General features: G+C 47.1%; 2 protein-coding genes across 11 annotated transcripts in view; one reads left to right on the top strand and one right to left on the bottom strand.

Moving 5' to 3' along the window:
• The window catches only part of ATG13 (autophagy related 13), a 23,652-nt gene extending 19,442 nt beyond the window's left edge, over positions 1-4,210 (bottom strand). For 3 of the 10 annotated variants that reach the window (XM_079951576.1, XM_079951571.1, XM_079951567.1), the window contains exon 1: positions 203-390. The gene's annotated coding sequence lies outside the window, so the exon portion shown is untranslated. Of the gene's footprint in view, positions 1-202; positions 394-3,085 lie in introns of those variants that run through there. The other 7 variants (XM_079951569.1, XM_079951572.1, XM_079951574.1 and 4 more) reach the window with 6 other exon arrangements.
• On the top strand, positions 4,210-9,758 carry HARBI1 (harbinger transposase derived 1). The gene is made up of 3 exons (XM_079952772.1): positions 4,210-4,382; positions 7,645-8,344; positions 9,052-9,758. The coding sequence occupies exons 2-3, from the start codon at positions 7,675-7,677 to the stop codon at positions 9,426-9,428; spliced, it is 1,047 nt and encodes a 348-aa protein (XP_079808898.1). The 5' UTR covers positions 4,210-4,382; positions 7,645-7,674; the 3' UTR covers positions 9,429-9,758.
• Positions 9,759-19,534: the final 9,776 nt, after the last annotated feature.

Genomic DNA, 19,534 nt, shown 5'->3' on the forward strand with positions numbered 1-19,534 from the left:
ACCAATCCTACTCTAAACCCTTGTTGCTTTTAGTGCCTCTTTCCTGAGTAACTATAATACACAGCATATCTAAAGCAAAATATTTCATTTATTATTATTTATATAACACTTTTCAGGTAAATCTCACAAAGCGGTTTACAAAAAAAATTAAATTAATAAGTATTAATTAAAACGGAGTAATAAAGCAGCAAAAACAAATTACAATGACTTTTTTTCCAAAAGCTAGATATCGCCTTCTCTCAGATCAAAACTGTTCTTCAATAACACTGTGGTGGCAGGTTTCTTTTTACAGGGTAAGGAAACAGCTTTCTTTGCTCTCCATTCTGGCAGACACATTTAAAACAAAGGGTGTTAAGAAATGAGTAACCTCAACCCATATAGTATTTCAATGAGAATACAGAATGGACAATAATACTGGTTATGTCTCTCAGTGCAGTGATTCTAGAACCTTCACAAGGTACTAGAATATCAGAGATACTTCATGATTCTCAGGTTACAGATCATTCACTTTGGGCCAAGCTGTAGCTCAGTAGTAAGGCATTAACTTTGGAGGCAGAAAGTTCCAGGTTTAATCACCAGTTAAAAGCACTTGGGTCACAGGAGGATGTGAAAAACTTGTTCAACAACTTTGAAAGCTATTGCCAGTCAAAATAACCAATACTGGGCTAGATGCACTCAGTATAAGTTTTCTATTTCACAAGGCTTTCCAATTAACAGCAGCATTGCTTTCTCTAGTACAAACTCCTTAAAAGCAGGAAAACATTTTTAAAAGAGCCCAATAAAAAAATTCAAATAAAAGCCAAACACATCTGGGTGACACACAAAGCATTTATGAACCTGCTCCTCCTTTGCCTGTTTACCATGTTTTGAGAGTAGGGAGCAGTTGTCTTGGCAACATTTGCATCACAATCTCCTAAGAGGAACAAGAAACACTAGATAGAGCTCCAACTTAGGGGTTGATTCTTTCAGGAGAAATAATTATCCTTGAATTCAAGTCCAGGCAGATCTAATGTATGCCACCTCACCATTAGTCTTTCTTGGACCCAGAGAACTGAGTGTAATGTTAAAGGCAAGAAATTTCAGCCTGCTCAGTACCTAGAAAGGAGAGTTTGTGGGAATCCACTGTAAGTTACTGATTTTCTGAATTAAAAAACAACAGCTACATGTAATAATAATCATAAATTATTTAACAACATTAGAAGAAAACTGAGTATATAATATTTTGGGCCAGTAAGAATATGTTGCAGTATGGAGTGCTTCTGTATAGTGCTCCAGTCAGCCAAGCTTTCCTTCCTTACACTCCTGGCATCACCCACCTCAGTCAATGTACTCAGCCTTCAATGGGCTGTTTTGACTCCCCTGTCTCAACCTAAAGATTTTTAGTACTTTTGCAAGCTGGGATACCCAGAAGCCTGCTGATATCTTTCTCTTGTGCATGCATGGTAATGTTTTGATTACATAAACACTGGCACTTGGATAATTGAATTTGCTCTTAGTACAGATTCTATGATAGAAAGCATATGTCTATAAACTTGACAAGCTGGATCTCATTTTGTTCTGGAATGAAAATTAATACTGTTACATCATGAACATATATTTCTAAATTTGGAGAAAATACTAAATATGATGTCCTAAAGGCCTATGGTTCACTTATCCCCATTTATTCTATTTCCTAAAATAGTGAGACAGCTTACAAGAATTCCCCATTTTGTACCTCCTGAGGGCTGCTTCCAGTGTGTCTAGTATAATATGTGTACCTACAACACTGCCCACTATGTGCAAGAACCATGTAATTCTGTTTGATACATGTGCTCTCTACAGATGTCATCAAACGCCACAGCTGGCTCTGGGGACCCTCAGTGAATGCAGCATACATGAAAATCAACTAGAGCAGACATAAAATTCTAACACTTTACAAGGAATCCTATCGGCAGATATAGTACACAGAGGCATATGCCTTAACTCCTGTAAATATGAAGCAGCCCTATTTTAGGTTTTGTGGTAGATTTTCTTCTTGATAGGAACCAAACTATGATTATCAACTTTTTTATTCTTGTTATTACAACAAACTGGAAGGTAGCAAACACTGCTTAGTCCCTAAGTTAATATAAATTCTAGGGGAAAAGAAATGAAGAAATGTAATTTTAAGGCAAATAAAAGCATGTTTCTAAAATGCCTTTTCTCTGTTATTGAAATACAAAAAAGCCAGTGATTCTAACTAAACTATTTTTTGTTTATGCGAATGGCCTAGTTTTTCCATTATGCAATAGGTATTTTAAAGACCCAGAGCCACATTCCAATACAGAGTTAGGCACACCAAGACTGAAATACTAAACATATTAACTAGAGAGAAAGTCCCACTCCTCGTAGCAGAATTGCACTGTTTTGGTTAAGATTTCAGTGAACTTAAGCATACTTGAATTTGTGTTGAATTGTGGCCCAAGAGTTAGAAAAGTCTCACATTATTACAGTCACATTGTTGCCTGAAAGATTTAGAAATATCTCTAGATCAAAAGTCCATGAGGTCAGATCACATGATGAAGACAAAGTATGCAGCATAAAGACTGGCAGCTTGATCCTCAAAGGAACACATGATGTAGAACTGGTTAGTGAAAATCGGTCCTGTGTGGCTGGAATCATTTGAAGACTGTTGCTTTAAAGCAGCTTAATCAGTTATCAGCAGCAGATCTGAAACAACCTCAGTCAACAAAACTCCCTTTTGACAAGGTCATGAAATAAGTTACAGATATATTCAAGCTCCGACATCACACATGCTAAGAAATTTAGTGGTGTAGCTGGGTTTAAACCCAAGGTCATGCACGTGCCACGTCATACGTTGATTACAGCACATCCTCAAGGAGGTTTTATTTTCAGTACTCCTTAGGTTCTGAAAGGTTTGTCTAGAAGTAAACAGTCCTCACAGCCCTATTTTCCCTACTACCCACAACTCTATACAATCAGACTGTGATCCGCTGCTCTCCCCACCCCTACCTACTCTGTGGGAGCAGACCCATCACCCTACTCCAGCAGATGCCTAGTCGAAACCCATCAAATTATGTGCATCTGAGGTGCAGGGGGGAATTACCTGTGGGGAGAAGGCTGAGGTGACGGCTCGGGGTCTCATTCCGGGGACGAGCCCGGAGGCTCTCTTAGTCCCTCCTCATGGTCAGACCCAGTGGGCCTCTCCGAAATCCTCGCGGCTGGTTGCGACTCCAAGGGCTGGAAGGTGCCGCCCTCGCCGCCTCCTGTGGCTTCTTTCCTCGGAGAGGAGACGTGGCAGTGAACGTCCTTTGCTGGGGTCACCTCAGGAACCCCAACGGGGGCTCGCAGCACCAAGACCCCTCCGGCCCCGCAGACTTGAGGGCCGCCCGCCTCTCGTCTCCCTTCTTCCTGGAGCACCTTTCGCGCTCGGCTCCGCTGCCCAATTCCCGCGCGGGACAAGGCTTTTTCCTTAGCCCCGTCTGGGAATATGGCGGGGGGGGGGGTGGTTCGTAGATTCGTAGCCCAAGCCTGCCGGGAAAACAGCGCCTGCTGGGGAGAAGGGCTGTTGGGACCTTGAGTCCCGAGGCGGGTGACCAATATCCGGCCTCCACTCGCCGCTGCCCAGTGCTTGGTCCAGCCCAGGGAAGGGGTTGGGAATGCCCGAGGTTGGCTGGCCCGCGTACGAGTGGAGTCTCCGCTTGCGCCGCCCCTTCGAGGAAGGCTCTGAGGAACCGGCGCCGGCCTTCGAGGAGAAGTCGCTCAGGCCCTACGAGCCGACCTGCCCGTCGTCGCAGGTGACACATCCAGGGTGTCCCTCACGGCCGTAGACTCCCCCTGCAGCCGCCGCCGCCGCCGCCATTGCTGCTGTTTGTTTTCATCCGCTCAGGGCAAGCGGGGAGCGCTGACTCCGCATCCGCCGCGGCACTTTCCACAGAGACGAGGACCCGCCTCCCGTTATCAGCGACCCTCCCCCCCCCGCCCCAATGGGCCAGCCCGCAGCCGTTAAGTACCGGCGGGAGGCGAGAATGCCCACCTGGGAGGCTTAAAGGGGTGAAGGGCCGGTCTCGTGAGGAATCTGCGATTGGGAATGAACAGGCCGGGCGTCGTGAGAGGGACTTGGAGCTCCGCCTCGGGATCCGGGTGCTGGGAAGGGACTTCAGGACAGGCTCCCTTGCGCTATCGGGGTAAATCGGGGGCCCGGCGGAGAGGGAGGTGTGGACGCGTAGCCGCGCCGCGAAACATGCTTATATCCTGCGCTTTCAGTCTTTCTCCAAGCGCAGAACCCCTCTCCCGCTTCCGTCCTCCCTGGAAGACCCCCTTGCGCCACCCCCCAGTCTTCTCCCCGCTTCTCTAGGGAGGAACTTGTAGTACACCACAGGGCCGGATTTAGGCTACTGAAGGTAATGGGACCCTTTATATGTCCAGCTGTCCTTTGTCAACAACAAATTGCCGCTGTTTTTTTGTGTTGAATACTGTATATACTATGTGGTAATTTATGGACCTAATAGGTATCTAAAGCCGTTTGCACATAACAAATAGGAGCCTACACAACACAAAATACTGTTGCTGTATATAGGTTTTATTTTATTTGTTTTTTATCTTATATTTTGGAAATGTACATCCATTTTTTTCCCCTTTAAATTTTTTTGGGACCCCCAAGAGAGTGGAGCCCTAAGCTATAACTTGTTTAGCTTATACGTAAATCCGGCACTGGTCCACCAGATGGTGTTGCACTACCGTTGCCACCACTGGCCATGCTGGCCGGTGCTGATGGGGAGAGTTGGAGCGGGTGAGATTTCCCACAACTACTGTTGGGTTACCCTGCTGCATGTTCCGCTTTCACAGCATCCTCCAATAAGGCAAATTCATGCCCCTTTCGCAGAGACCTGCCTGCTTTTCAGCTCTCTTTTGCAGTTCCTGCTTCATCAGGTGCCCTTCACTTCCCACCACAAACAGTTTAATGCCTCGTTGCCATTCTTCTCCCTCTCTTGCATCCTTCACCTTCCGTCATTCATGCTTTGGGTCCTTTAGGAAAGTCATTCCTGGTGGCTCAACCGAGAAGCGTGAATGAAAACTTGAGAACCCAGCTGGATTAGACCACAGGCCCATTTGATTCTGTATTGTGCTCTCACACAGTGACTAACCAGATGCCTGGAGATGGCCTCCTTCTTTGGGTGTACTCTCTTCTTCAAACATAGTCTTGAGTGTCAGACGTGTATTTTGCTGCACAAAGGTTATTGCATGTTTTTGTAGACATACTCATATAGATGTGTCTCATGTATGTTACAAGACAAAACATTGCATTCTCAGACATTGATAATGATGCTACATTTCCTCCTAAATCTATTTATCTCAAAATGATGATAGGGATATTAATGACATATCAGTTACAACAGTTAATTGTGGGCTTAACAACTAGCTGCTAAATACCAGGAATAATTTTTTTAAGTAGACATATTGCCTCAGCTGTTACTGAGACAAAATAATATATTACACATATGTCAGTTGCAACTACTTTTGTATTCATTGCTGGAAAAAGGAAAGCATTTATCTTTTAGTCTCTTGGCTGGAATCTACACACATTTAGAAAACACTATGAAAATGCTTTTTTAAAAAAAGTTTTGAAAAATACATTGAATTTGGCATAGCTCACTCTCGCCATCTAGTGTCACATTTGTATATTGCACTCTACAACACATTTAAAATATTTTATTTGCAGCTGTGTAGCTGAGTCTTGGTAGCAGAGTCTGTATGTATGCTGGCACGTCTTCTGAGTTTGTTTATTGACGTAGGTAAAACCTGCCTTGTTTTTGACAACTTGCCTGGTACTCATGGGTGACCAGGAAATTCATGTAGGTGAATGAACAGGTTGGTGGAGGAGGAGTGGGTTACTTGGTCTCTTTTCTGCCAGTCCACTTGGTTTCTTTGCTAGCCAGGCAGGAAGGAAAGCCTATTCTTTCATAACCATGAAATAGGCTAGTGAAGGAGGAGCAGATATACCCTTCCTTCCTACATGCCCTTTCACTTAGCAAGCTGGTTAAAAAAGCTGCCTTCTAAGAGTCTAGTAGCTTGCATTTTCATGTTGGCCACAGAAGAGGGGACTTTCCCTCCTCCATGGCCACCATGGCAACACAGACTTCTGGCTTCATAGTAAACTGTGGTGGTGAGCTAATTACTTTTGTGGGCTTATTTTCAATGATGGCTAATACTAGGTAATCCCTCAGTTGTTTGGGGGAATTCACACCTTTGGTATCAGATGTTCATAGAGGAACCAGACCAGATTCAATCCATTGGTTTTTGGTTTTTATTATTATTAAATTGTTAATCTTGTGAGTGCACAATAACACAACTATTATGAGAGAGGGGATGACAATCAAGCATTGTCCATACATTCAGAGGGACAGAATGTTATGTTTATGTAATGCAACACATGGATATATGAAGAGGGGGAAATGCTTATTACATACAGGAATGAGGAGATAATGCAAACTATTAACATTTTGGCTCTTTCTAACAATGGACTCCAACTGAGAACAGAAAAATTCTCTTGTAGAGATGCCACCCTAAACTTATAGGCTATATCTGATACCAAAGTGCCCCTTACATTGCTATTTAATTAGATACCTACCTGCCTCCTTTGTATTATAACTACTGGGAGTAACCCGTAGACATTAAAAAACAGGATACAAGAAATACAGTATTACTTTGTTGAAACTTTGATTTTGCAAGATTGGAACTCCTTGGTTCTCAAGACAGCTCCTTGCCACTAGAATATGACTGACTTGCTTAGCAATGGAAAAGAGTGGTTGGGTGAAGCATCTCTGTTTATATAACTTGCTCTTCTTAGGCACATAGTTTCAGTACATTTATCAACTCCAGTTGTTCCAGAATTCTAGATTTTGTGTGCACTTGGACAAACAGAAAAAATATCCTTGAGGGACAGCACAGCTTATTAACAAGCATTAGAACAAAACAACTCTTTGTTTTTCAGTGCTGCACGTTTCTAAAAATATCACCAGCTTAAGTTTTGCCAATTCACACCCTCATGCCTCATACAGCCAATTAATTTTAATGCAGTAACACATAAAGAAAGAAATTTTCCTAGTCTTGTTTAACCGGTTCAGAGAGAGAATGTAAACATAGCACTAATTTATTGTGAAATACGTACTCAACAGTTCCAATTCTGCATATGACCCAAGGTCAGTACTAATTGTGCATTCTTGCTTTCTCAAGAATGTCCCACGACGCTGTGTGAAATTATATACAGCTCAAAAAAAAAAAAATTTCCACTGGAAATTTCCCAGAACTACGACCATGATTCATTGGCTCTTTCATTGAAATTAATAGCAGAATCCCCTGGAGATAATATTGTCAACTTTTCTGGTAGAATGTTATCTGGTAGGACTCAGCCACGTTAATAGGACTGTGGGAAAGTTTTCTATATTTCTTTTCCTTGTGTTCTCAGTTGTATGATCTGGTCTCATAGCAATTAGTGTAAATGCCAAGTTAAATTAAAGTGTACATTTGTAAACTAATTTCAAAACCCTATTTACTTAAGCCAATAGGTTTATTTGTGTGTAATTAGTATGAAATTGACAGTAGAATCAAGTAGGCTGTTAGGATCCATGTCCTCAATTTTCCTTTTTTTTGGCTCCAATGTAGGTGAGTAGAGAGAAGAAAGATCAACCCATCATGGCTGTTCCCATAGCCATTCTTGATTGTGATCTCTTGCTATATGGTCGTGGGCATCGAACACTTGATCGTTTCAAACTGGAGGATGTGACTGATGAATATCTGGTGTCTATGTATGGCTTCCCACGTCACTTCATTTACTATCTGGTGGATCTTCTGGGTGCCAGCCTTTCTCGTCCTACACAACGATCAAGGGCCATTAGCCCAGAGACGCAAATTCTTGCTGCATTAGGTTTTTACACTTCTGGTTCTTTCCAGACTCGCATGGGAGATGCCATTGGCATCAGCCAGGCCTCTATGAGCCGTTGTGTTGCCAATGTTACTGAGGCCCTGGTGGAGAGGGCATCTCAGTTCATTCATTTCCCAGATGATGAAGTGTCGGTGCAGCATCTGAAAAATGACTTTTATGGGCTGGCAGGTATGCCAGGGGTACTAGGGCTAGTTGATTGCAACCATGTCGCAATAAAGGCACCCAGTGCTGAAGACTTGTCATATGTGAATAGAAAGGGCCTTCATTCTTTAAACTGCCTGATGGTTTGTGACTCCAGGGGAATGCTACTGAGTGCGGAAACACACTGGCCAGGCAGCTTGCAGGACTGTGCTGTGCTGCAGCAGTCAGCCCTCAGGAACCAGTTTGAAGCTGGCATGCACAAAGATGGCTGGCTACTTGGTAAGTTCTTTCTCATGACTGGCATCTTTGAAAGTCTATTTTGGTGGAATTTCTGTTTGGTTCTGTGACATGCCACATAACATTTATGTGTCAAAACTGCAGATTTTACAGTTCTCCCTCTATAAAGATAAATCAAACAAAGGTAGCACAAAACATAGAATCATAAGGTAGCATAAAACATAGAATCTTAGAGTTGGAAGGGACCCAAGGGTCATCTAGTCCAACCCCTTGCAATGCAGGAACCTCCACGAAAGCATCAGTGACAGATGGCCATCCAACCTTTGATTAAAAACCTTCAAGGAAGGAGAGTCCACCACCTCTCGTGGTCAACAGCTCTTACCGTCTGAAAGTTTTACTGAATGTTTAGTCTGAATCTCCTTTCTTGCAACTTGAATCCATCGGTTTGAGTCCTACCGTCCAGAGCATGAGAAAACAAGCATGCTCCCTTCTTCATGTTCAGGCCTTAAGATATTTGAAGATGGCTATCATATCTCCTTTCAGTCTCCTCTTCCAGGCTAAACATACCCAGCTCCTTCAAGCGCTCCTCATAAGGCTTAGTTTCCAGACCCTTGATCATCTTGGTTGCCCTCCTGTCTTCATACACATATCTGGCTTCATATAGATGCCTGGTTTTATTATCAGATGATGGAATTATTTGCACTCTCCTGTCCCTGTTTGGTTTGTGATTTTTCTTTTTCTTTTGGCAGGTGATAGTTCATTTTTTCTTCGCACTTGGCTAATGACCCCTCTGCATATTCCTGAAACGCCTGCAGAGTGCCGGTATAACATGGCACATTCAGCCACTCACAATGTCATTGAACGTACATTCAGGACAATTCGGTCCCACTTCCGTTGTCTGGATGGGTCAAAGGGCACGTTGCAGTATTCTCCTGAGAAGGCCAGCCACATCATTCTGGCTTGCTGCGTGCTTCATAACATTTCTCTAGAGCATGGACTGGATGTGTGGTCTTCCCAAACGATGGGACAGATGGAACAGCCAGAGGAAGAATATGAACATATGGAATCACTTGACTCTGAAGCTGATCGAGTTCGTCAGGAATTATTACTCTCTCATTTTAGCTAACATTACAAGTTGGGCATATTAAAAGACATGCAAACAATTATGATAGATCCTGATTTTCCTCTTACATTCAGCAAGAGAAATAAATGGGGATGCAACTATTGAAATTGAAATTTTGTGTTTGTATAATATTTTGCATTTAATATACTATTTTGGTTTCATTGTGCACATTGTATCTGATTCCATCAGTACTCAGTATTTCAGTACCTGCTACTTTTTAGTGTCCAGCCTTATTGGAGGACCATTTATCAAGGACAATATGATATGGGAGGAATGCATATTCAGTTTAATATTGTAGTTTTAAGTACTTAAAAATAAAAAAAATGTATCTTGTGTATGGTGTAACAGATTCGGAACACTTTTGTTTCAGTTATTAACTGAAGTTCACCCATATTGGTCTGTACAGACACAGCAGGTGCTGTAATTCACCCAACAGTTTAACTTTACCCTTGATGGCACACTTTTCCATTGTCTCTTGAGACAGACGAATGCCAACTAACTAAACTGTAAAGGCAGCTTAAACATGGTTAAAAATAGAAGCATTCCTCTTTTTTTGCTTGGTAACTTATCACTCTTGTCTATCTTTTTTCATCCAACAGCAACTGGATTTGTGTAACGGAAAGGGATGTTGTTATTACATAGATTGAGGCAGGAGGGAAGGAATGGTTTGTGGTCCATTTTGTTGTCCCAGTTACAAAATGGGAAAATGGCCAACATTGAAATGGACATGTAATTCCTGAGTCATCAAGAATGAGAGGTCAGAGCAAAAATAGCCTCAACAAATCTACAAAAATATTCCCTATGATCAAATATACTTACTTCTGCCCAATGTACTAACACAAATCTATGTAAAGTCTTAGTAAACATTAACCTAGAGATTAACCTCTCACTGTGGGTGTAAGAAAGGTTTATTGTAGAAACCCCTACATTCTTCACAGAGACTTGCACCCCATGGAGTCTATGTTGGTGTCAGATTACGGAGTCTTCTTCTTTGGCGATCACTCATAACCGAGTAAGATTGTCTTCCATAAACACGGTTTTTGTTTTTTTATAACAATTTATTAATTTTCCAAAAAGAACATAAAAAATAAACATAAAAACAACAATATATAATGGAGAAAAAACCCATCATAATCAAAAATTTTAAACCATTATTTTTGCTTGACTTCCCTCCCCTCCCCCTCTTGGTTTCATTGTTTAATACTTGTTCGTGCACGTCCTTATAACCTTATAATCTTAATAATTCAACTTTTAAACTTTGTTCATCTTAATACAAGTGAGTTTTAAAAGTTATACTAACGTGAAAGTCTGTACACAAAGCTTAAAAGATGAGCATTAAACCTTTACCCCTTTTTTATTATTCAAAGTCCTCTTTCTGTTTTGGGTTCTACATTAACTAGTTTATCCTGTATAGTTCAATAGTTTAGTTTACCAGTCTTCTTCGTCTTCTTTAACGGAGGCTTATTCCTTCTGTAGGGGCTGGCTGGTCTTGGCCTGGCGTCCAATCTTGCGTACTGGAACAATGTCTTTTGTTCAATAAGTCCAACAAGTTCTGTATATCTCCATGTAATAACTTCAGTTTTTTTTAACAACAATCATTTCCCAATTTGTTTTCAAATCTCTATATGTCTTATCCCAGGCTTTTTAATGATTTTACATTGCCGCCACATATAATAACCTTTTATGCTTTTTGCTCTCCCTTTCTGTTTTTTCTCTATCACAGTCAAAGCCTTCTCACACAGGGTATCATTTTTATCTTGGACCAAGTCATAGGCCTCCCAAATCAATTCACACAAGGTGTCATTAACTCATAAACACGGTTTTAACAGTGAGTCCATAAGGGACTGTGGAGGCCAATTCTGGATCTACACATCCTTCCACAGTGGGGACATAGGTTTCCAGGCGGGAGTTGATCACTGTGAGGGTTTGCCAAGTGTGCCTTCCTCTTAGCATGTTTCTCCCTTTTGTCCTGAGTTTGAGTGTCTTCAAAGCCCATGACACCTTTGGTAAAGGCTGTTCTCCAGTTGGAGTGCTCGCAGGCCAGTGTTTCCCAGTTGTTGGTGTTTATGGTTTCCAGTGATGGGTTAAGGATTTGGTTCCAGCACCCTTTTTCCATTCTTAACTACTTCTACCCCAGGTGAGGCCCTGGCCTGGAAAAGAAGTCCTGATGTCACTCCATGCTCAGTACAATCTCAACAATGGGGGGGGGGGAACCTGCCCTCTCAAAAAAACCTGAGGTGGCGCAAAGAGACTTGGCCCCTTGAAGCCAGTGCTTATGATGGGAATAAATTCTGACCTGCTTATTTGCCCTGCTCTAGATTCCATTTCTAACAGTGTAAGTCAATGCATGTCTACTCGGAAGTAGAGTTGACTGGGACTTACTGCCAGGAAAATGTACCTATGATAGTTGGTTTCCAGTCTTGGTAATGTTGCTCATTTGTAGATAAATTGACTCCATATTCCAAAATTTATTTTACAACATATGTAAAGTACCTACTTCTGTAATTTAAATGTGTCAGAGCTGCCTCCAGGTCCCAGCTCACAGAGGACCAACGCTAGGCTGTAGTTATGTACAAAAGTCTTTATTGAGGTTCAGTTCCCATTTTAAAGCCACAGCGTGCAGCTCTACGTCTCGACCTTAGACCGGCGAAGTCCCGTCTGAGTCTCCTCCCCTTCCACACCAGTTTAAGACTCTCGCCTTGCTCCACCTCTTCCTAAGTTCCTTTCTCCTCTGGGCCCTCCTGCCCGCTAGGGTTTCATCCTTCCTGGACTCCTCTGACGCTGACCCTGATGATTCTTGCCCCTCCTTCCGGCGGGCTTTAGGACCTGGTTCCCTATCCGGGCTACCTTCTGTGCCGCTCGCCTGTACATTTGAACTTGGCGCGCGCGCCCAGCCTGCAACTTTCCTCTTGACCGTTAACTCGCTCTCCGATGGAGGCGTGGTCAACCCTGATTCATCTTCTCTCGCTGGTGGTGCATATGTGGGCTCTGACACCTGGGACTCCTCCCCCCCACTACGCTCTGGTGGGGAAGCTGGTCCTGATTTCCAACTGCTGCTCTGGGAGTCCCCGCTGGCCCCTTGCTTCTGGGGTGTCCCCCTTGGGTTGCCCCTTGCCCTGCCCATCGGCGCCCCCTTCTGTGAATCTTCTGATTCGCTGGAGAGGCTCATGGAATCTATCGGGCTGCTGTCATCTTCTCCTACGCTGCCCTCGGATTGCTCCCCCTCGCTCTCCATCTCCTCTCCTCCCTGCGCTCCCGCTGAGTCCCTGACATCCATCCCCCCTCGAAGCCCCCCCTTCCCCCCTCCCCCTCTTCTGGCGTGGGTTCCGGGTGCTCCAATGCTGTGGGGGTGCATGCCGGATACAGTTCTTCCCCCCTGGCATGCTGCCAGTCCGTGACGGGTACATCGACGTCGCTCTCCTCCGCTTCCATCTCGTTGCCGGTGTGCTTGAACCCAGGGTCCTCCCCCAACCCGTCCATGCCCCCTTGTTCCCCCATTTCCTCTGGGGAGTCTGCGTGCCAGGGCCCTCTGAGCAGTCTCCTGCGCCACTCCTCCTCGGGTTGAGTGTCCCACCAATAAGAGCGTTCCGCACCCAAGTCTGAGATCGACCCCTCCGGCGAGGTAGTCTCTGGAGCCGTCTCCTCAGCCGAGGAGAACCCCTGAAACGTACTGGCTGAGAGTGTGGGGGTGAAAAGATATTCGTCAAAATAATCCTCCGGCATGGGCCTGTGTGGGAAGAGTGCATGGAACTCCTCTTTGAGGTAGTGCTCCTCCACCGCATAGTACGGTACCCAGCTGTTGGCGCTGGCCGGGGCACCTTCCCTTGCGATGAGATATTCTACCCCCTCTTCCCCCCATCTTGAGTCCAAAATCTCCGTTACCTCATTGAGTGGCTCCGCCCTCGGCGACCCCCCTGTTATGGGTGCGTCTCTAAGCGGACTGGGAGCTGTCCCTGGCTCCTGAAACCTGTGAGGTGCCTTGTAGGGCGTTAGCACCGATCTATGAAAGACTGGGTGCATTCTGGAACCCTCCGGTAGTGTCAAACGGAAGGCCACTGGGTTGATCTGTGCCTCGACTAGGTAAGGGCCTAGCTGCTTGTGTCCTAGCTTCTTCTTAGCTAAGGATCTGGCCGGCACTGCCTGGGCCGCTAACCAGACCCAGTCCCCTACCCGTATGTCCTCCCCCACTCTTCTGTGTTTGTCTGCTTGCATCTTGTATACGTGTTTTGCTAGGTCTAACTGCCTACGGAGCTGTTCATGGACCTCCTGTAACTCCTCTGCCAATGCCTCTGCTCCCTGCGGCTCCCCCTCCCCCTCTTTCTCTAAGCCCGGGAAGGTCCTGGGATGTCGCCCGTTGTTGGCGAAAAACGGTGCCACCCCGTGGACACGTGTTGTGTGTTGTTGTAGGCAAACTCGGCCAGGGGCAGGTAGTCCACCCAGGTCGAGGGCTGCTGGTTGGCGTAGCATCTCAGGTACTGCTGCATGATGGCGTTGACCCTCTCCGCTTGTCCGTTGGTCTGCGGGTGTCTTGCCGACGCTAGGTTGACCTTGACGTTCAGGATCCCCATCAGCTTCTGCCAGAAACTCGAAATGAACTGGCGCCCCCGGTTGGACAGGATAGACCGTGGCAGGCCATGCACCTTGAACACGTGGCCTATGAACAGCTTGGCTGTCTGTTCCGCTGTGGCCACCTTCGCGCAAGGAATAAAGTGCGCCATCTTGGTGAACATGTCGACTACCACGAGTACTGCTGTTTTGCCCCTCGAGCTGGGCAGGTCAGTGACAAAGTCCAAGGCCACCCTCTCCCATGGTTCGGACGGGGTCTGTAGCGGTTCTAACAGTCCCGCCGGCGGTCTGTGTACTGGCTTGGCCCTTTGGCATGTGTCGCACCTCGTGACGTAATCCGCGACTTCTCCCCGCATCTTGGGCCACCAAAAGTCTCTGGCTACTAATTCCACCGTCTTGTCCTTGCCGAAATGTCCGGCGCTGGGTGCGTCGTGTAGCTGTTGCAGTACTGTCGCGCGGAGTTCATCTCCCGGCACGTAGATGGCCCCCTTGCGGAGGAGCAGTCCGTCGCGTATCTGGAACTCGTCGTCCTTCGCCGTGCCGCTGCGCACCTCCTCCATCTTGGATCGTGCGAAGGAATCTGTTCGCAGCTCGCGCCGTATTGCTTCCAGGTCTACGGTGGCTGAAGCGCATGCCCACGCCTTGGGTGCGAAAATGTGTTTGGCCGCTACCGGTGCTGCTTCCTCCAGATACTGCGGCTTCCTGGATAGCGCATCAGCCATGATGTTGTTGTCTCCGGGGATATATTCTATCCTGAAGTCGAAATCCGCAAAGAACTCCGCCCAGCGGATGTGTCTCTGGTTCAGGAACCGCGCCGTGCGCCAGTACTCCAGGTTCTTATGGTCCGTGCGAACTTGCACCGTGTGTTTGGCTCCGATGAGGAAGTGCCGCCACGCCTTGAAGGCTGCATGAATGGCCAGCAACTCTCTGTCCCAGATGGTGTAGTTCTGCTCCGACTTGCTGAGTTTCCTGGAGTAGAAAGCACACGGCCTCCAATCCCCTTGCGGGTCTTGCTGCAACAGGACTGCCCCCACGGCTCTGTCGGAGGCATCCGTCTCCACCCTCATGGGTCTGCTGGGGTTCACATGCAGCAGCTGTTCCTCGGAAGCGAAAAGACACTTGAGTTTCTGAAAAGACTGCTCCGCCTGCTCCGTCCAGATGAACTTCTTCTTCTTGGAGCTGAGGGTGTCCGTGATGGCCGCCGTCTGCATAGCGAAACCCTTGATGAACTTGCGATAAAAGTTAGCAAAGCCGACAAACCTCTGGACCTCCTTCCGATTGCGCGGGCTTTTCCAGTCCAGTACTGATCGTACCTTGGCGCTGTCCATGGCGATTCCCTTGTCGGACAGCTTGTAGCCCAGGAAATCCACCTCCGTCATGTCGAACTGGCATTTCTCCAGTTTGGCGTAAAGCCTGTGCTCCCGTAGTCTTTGCAGGACTTCCTTGACATCTCTCTCGTGAGCCTCCTGCGATTCCGAGAAGATCAGAATGTCGTCCAGGAAGCAGACGCACTTCTTGTAGAGGAGCCCCGCTAACACGTGATGCATGAAGGCTTGGAAGCAGTGGGAGCCATTTTGTAAACCGAAGGGCATAACCCTATACTCATAGGTGCCCAAGGGCGTGAACATGGCCGTCTTCCACTCGTTGCCCTCCCGCATGCGTATAAGATTGTACGCCCCTCGTAGATCCAACTTGGTGAAGATGCGTCCCTTCCTCACCGTCGCGAGCAAGTCGTCGATCTTGGGCATCGGGAAAGCCGTGGGCTTGGTTTTCGAGTTTAAGATTCTGAAATCAACTACTAGCCTCTTTTGGGGCGTGTCTTTTTTCTTCACAAAGAACACAGGACTGCCCCCCACTGCTTTGGATTCTCGGATGAATCCCCTCTTCAAATTGTGATCTATGAACTCCCTGAGCTCTTGCAGTTCGTCTTCAGACATGGAGTACAGTTTTCCGGTCGGCAGCGTTGCCCCCGGCAGGAGGTCAATCTTGCAGTCGTAGGGTCTGTGGGGAGGCAGCTTGTCCGCTTCCTTCTCGCAGAAGACCTCCAAAAACGCCTTGTACTTGTCGGGTACCGCTTGCAGCATGCCCAGTTGTAGCTGTGGGTCATCCTCTTGCCCCTCGTCCTCCTGGTTAGTCATGATGCAATGTTCTGCGCAGTAGGAGGAGCAGAAGGTCAATTTACGCTGGTACCATGCCAATGCCGGGCTGTGCCTGTCCAACCAGCTCATGCCCAACACTATGGGCGTGTCTGACAGTTGGGTGACATTGAAGCTGATGACTTCGCGGTGATTTCCAATGCGCATCACCATTGGCGGCGTTTGCTGTACCACCTGTCCCCCCAGCAATTCTCTTCCATCGACTGTCACTACTTTCAGGGGCATTGTGGCAGGCAGGAGCACTATGCTATGTTGCTTGATGAAATCCACTCCTATAAAGTCTGCATTGCTACCAGAGTCAATGGTAATAGGGACTTCCATGGTGAGCCCATTGGGAAGCTAGAGTGTTGCGGTGAGCTGCACCACTGGTTTGGGCGGGAGGGGGTCTGTGGGCTGCAAGATTCCTGGGGACTGCTTTACTGATTCGTCTGGCTGGGCCCCAGCGGCTCTGCTTCCAGCCAGACTTCGTCGTTTCCCTGCTGCGGTTCCCTCTGCTGAGCTGCTTCTGTTACTTTTGCTGAGGCTGCATTGTGCTTGCGGAGCCTCTGGGGGCACTCTTTTGCCATATGCTGAGCACTTTCGCAGATGTAACACTTCCTGTTCCCTCTAGGAGGCTTCACTTTGGCTGCTCCCGGTGTGAGGGCTCTGGCTGCTGACTGAGCCTTGGCACCACCTATCTCCATCGGCTCCTCTCCCCCTCCCAGTGGAGGCGTGGATTGAGCGCGCGCTGAGTCTCTGGGAAAGAAAGGAGGTGCCCTTGCTGGCGTGCGTCCCCCACGCCCTTCATCTTTGCTCCAGGGACGTTCTTCTAGCCGCACACCAATCGTCAGCGCCTTCTGGACCACTTCTTGAGTGCTCCGTGGTCTCTCCCCCCTTGCGATTTCGTCTTTCACAGCCCCGTTCAGCCCCTCCCAGAACAGGTCCCTGACGGACACTGAGTCTTTTTCCCATCCCAGCGCGTTGACCAATGCAAAAAAGCGGGAATGATATTGCCTTACAGTGGCTCTGCCTTGTTTCAAACTGTGAATCTCTTTTCTAGCGACATCCACATCTATCTCCGATAAAAAACAATCGTCCATTGCCTTAATGAAGGCTTTTGCGTTTTGGAGGGCTGGATCATTATCTCTCCACAGATTGCGCAACCACGCTTTAGCTTCTCCATGGAGATGCGTTAGTATGAAGCCTACTTTCTCCTGCTCATCTCTAAAGTCCTTCTCTAGCAACTTTAGCGCAAAAACTACGTCTGCTCTGAAGTTAGGATATTGCTGCAGACTCCCATCGAAATGCGACACAAGGCTCCCCCCTCTCTTCCCGAGCCCGATCCCCTCTGATTTGGCTCCCGGTGGCCCCTGTTTAGTCAACATTTCCAACCTGGTTTGCAGATCCTTGCAGACAGCATCTGATTCCTCTTCTCTCCTCCTTGCCGCTAGTATTTCTGCGTTAAGTTGTACCACGGCGTCTTGCAAAGCTGCCAGTCGTTCTTCTGTAGTCATCTTGTGCTGCTTTTGTGAGCTCGCGAAGCACCAAACGCTAGGCTGTAGTTATGTACAAAAGTCTTTATTGAGGTTCAGTTCCCATTTTAAAGCCGCAGCGTGCAGCTCTACGTCTCGACCTTAGACCGGCGAAGTCCCGTCTGAGTCTTCTCCCTTTCCACACCAGTTTAAGACTCTCGCCTTGCTCCACCTCTTCCTAAGTTCCTTTCTCCTCTGGGCCCTCCTGCCCGCTAGGGTTTCATCCTTCCTGGACTCCTCTGACGCTGACCCTGATGATTCTTGCCCCTCCTTCCGGCGGGCTTTAGGACCTGGTTCCCTATCCGGGCTACCTTCTGTGCCGCTCGCCTGTACATTTGAACTTGGCGCGCGCGCCCAGCCTGCAACTTTCCTCTTGACCGTTAACTCGCTCTCCGATGGAGGCGTGGTCAACCCTGACTCATCTTCTCTCGCTGGTGGTGCATATGTGGGCTCTGACACCTGGGACTCCTCCCCCCCACTACGCTCTGGTGGGGAAGCTGGTCCTGATTTCCAACTGCTGCTCTGGGAGTCCCCGCTGGCCCCTTGCTTCTGGGGTGTCCCCCTTGGCTTGCCCCTTGCCCTGCCCATCGGCGCCCCCTTCTGTGAATCTTCTGATTCGCTGGAGAGGCTCATGGAATCTATCGGGCTGCTGTCATCTTCTCCTACGCTGCCCTCGGATTGCTCCCCCTCGCTCTCCATCTCCTCTCCTCCCTGCGCTCCCGCTGAGTCCCTGACAAAATGTTTGCTATGGTATTTGAGATCCGGGACACGGGTGGCGCTGTGGGTTAAACCACAGAGCCTAGGACTTGCCAATCAGAAGGTCAGAGGTTCGAATCCCCGTGATGGGATGAGCTCCCGTTGCTCGGTCCCTGCTCCTGCCAACCTAGCAGTTTGAAAGCAAGTCAGAGTACAAGTACTGTAGATAAATAGGTACCGCTCCAACGGGAAGGTAAACGGCGTTTCTGTGCGCTGCTCTGGTTTGCCAGAAGCGGCTTAGTATGTATGCTGGCTCCCTTGGTCAATAAAGCGAGATGAGCGCCACAACCCCAGAGTCGGCCACGACTGGACCTAATGGTCAGGGGTCCCTTTACCTTTTACCTATGGTATTTGAGAACATGCTGCAATGCTAGGATGTGCTGCTGTAACTGAATGTTTGTCAGGTTAGCATTTAGGCAACAATGAATGTTTGTCAGGTTAGCATTTAGGCAACAATGCTAATATATGCTAAACTCAGAAACCAGATTGAGGCAAAACTCAGGGACAGACTTTGGTAATCTGTTGTAACGTGGTGCCTCGGGTGGGGACAAAATTTGGTGCCATTCAAAATGGATCTTCTCAGTTATGGATCTTCTCAATTTTTCTCCCCCTCAGCTTAGTGCCCTGTGCAGGGGGAATCACCAACACCACCCTAAATCTGGTGCTGCAAAACTGATTAGAAACGAGAGGGCCTTATGAAACTCAGACACCTACATGTACAACATATTGTTGCACAAGCAGGTGATGCAGGACCTTCATTAAGTACCTGTCCTTAATTATATTTGTGTTGTAATTATGATGCATAGCTCCTGGTGAGATCATGGCAGAGCTGTCAGTGACTCTGAGAGCTAAGAGGACTAGATGGGAAAAGATGGGAAAAGCAAGCCTAAAGAGAGCCTAGTCTTAATGCAATCCTAACTTTGTCTACTCAGAGAAAATCCTATTGAATTCAATGGGGTTTACTCCCAGGTAAAAGGGGTTATGATTGCAGCTGTTGCACAGGGAGTAGTACATTTTGCTTTGTGAGTTGTTGAATACAAGCATTTGCTTCTTGTGCCTTTTTTTAGTTTATTAGCAGAACTAATATCCTCAGACACATCTAGAAAGTCATGCAGCACAA

The sequence above is a fragment of the Podarcis cretensis genome (genome assembly GCF_951804945.1).
Source record: "Podarcis cretensis genome assembly, chromosome: 1".
Lineage (NCBI taxonomy): Eukaryota > Metazoa > Chordata > Lepidosauria > Squamata > Lacertidae > Podarcis > Podarcis cretensis.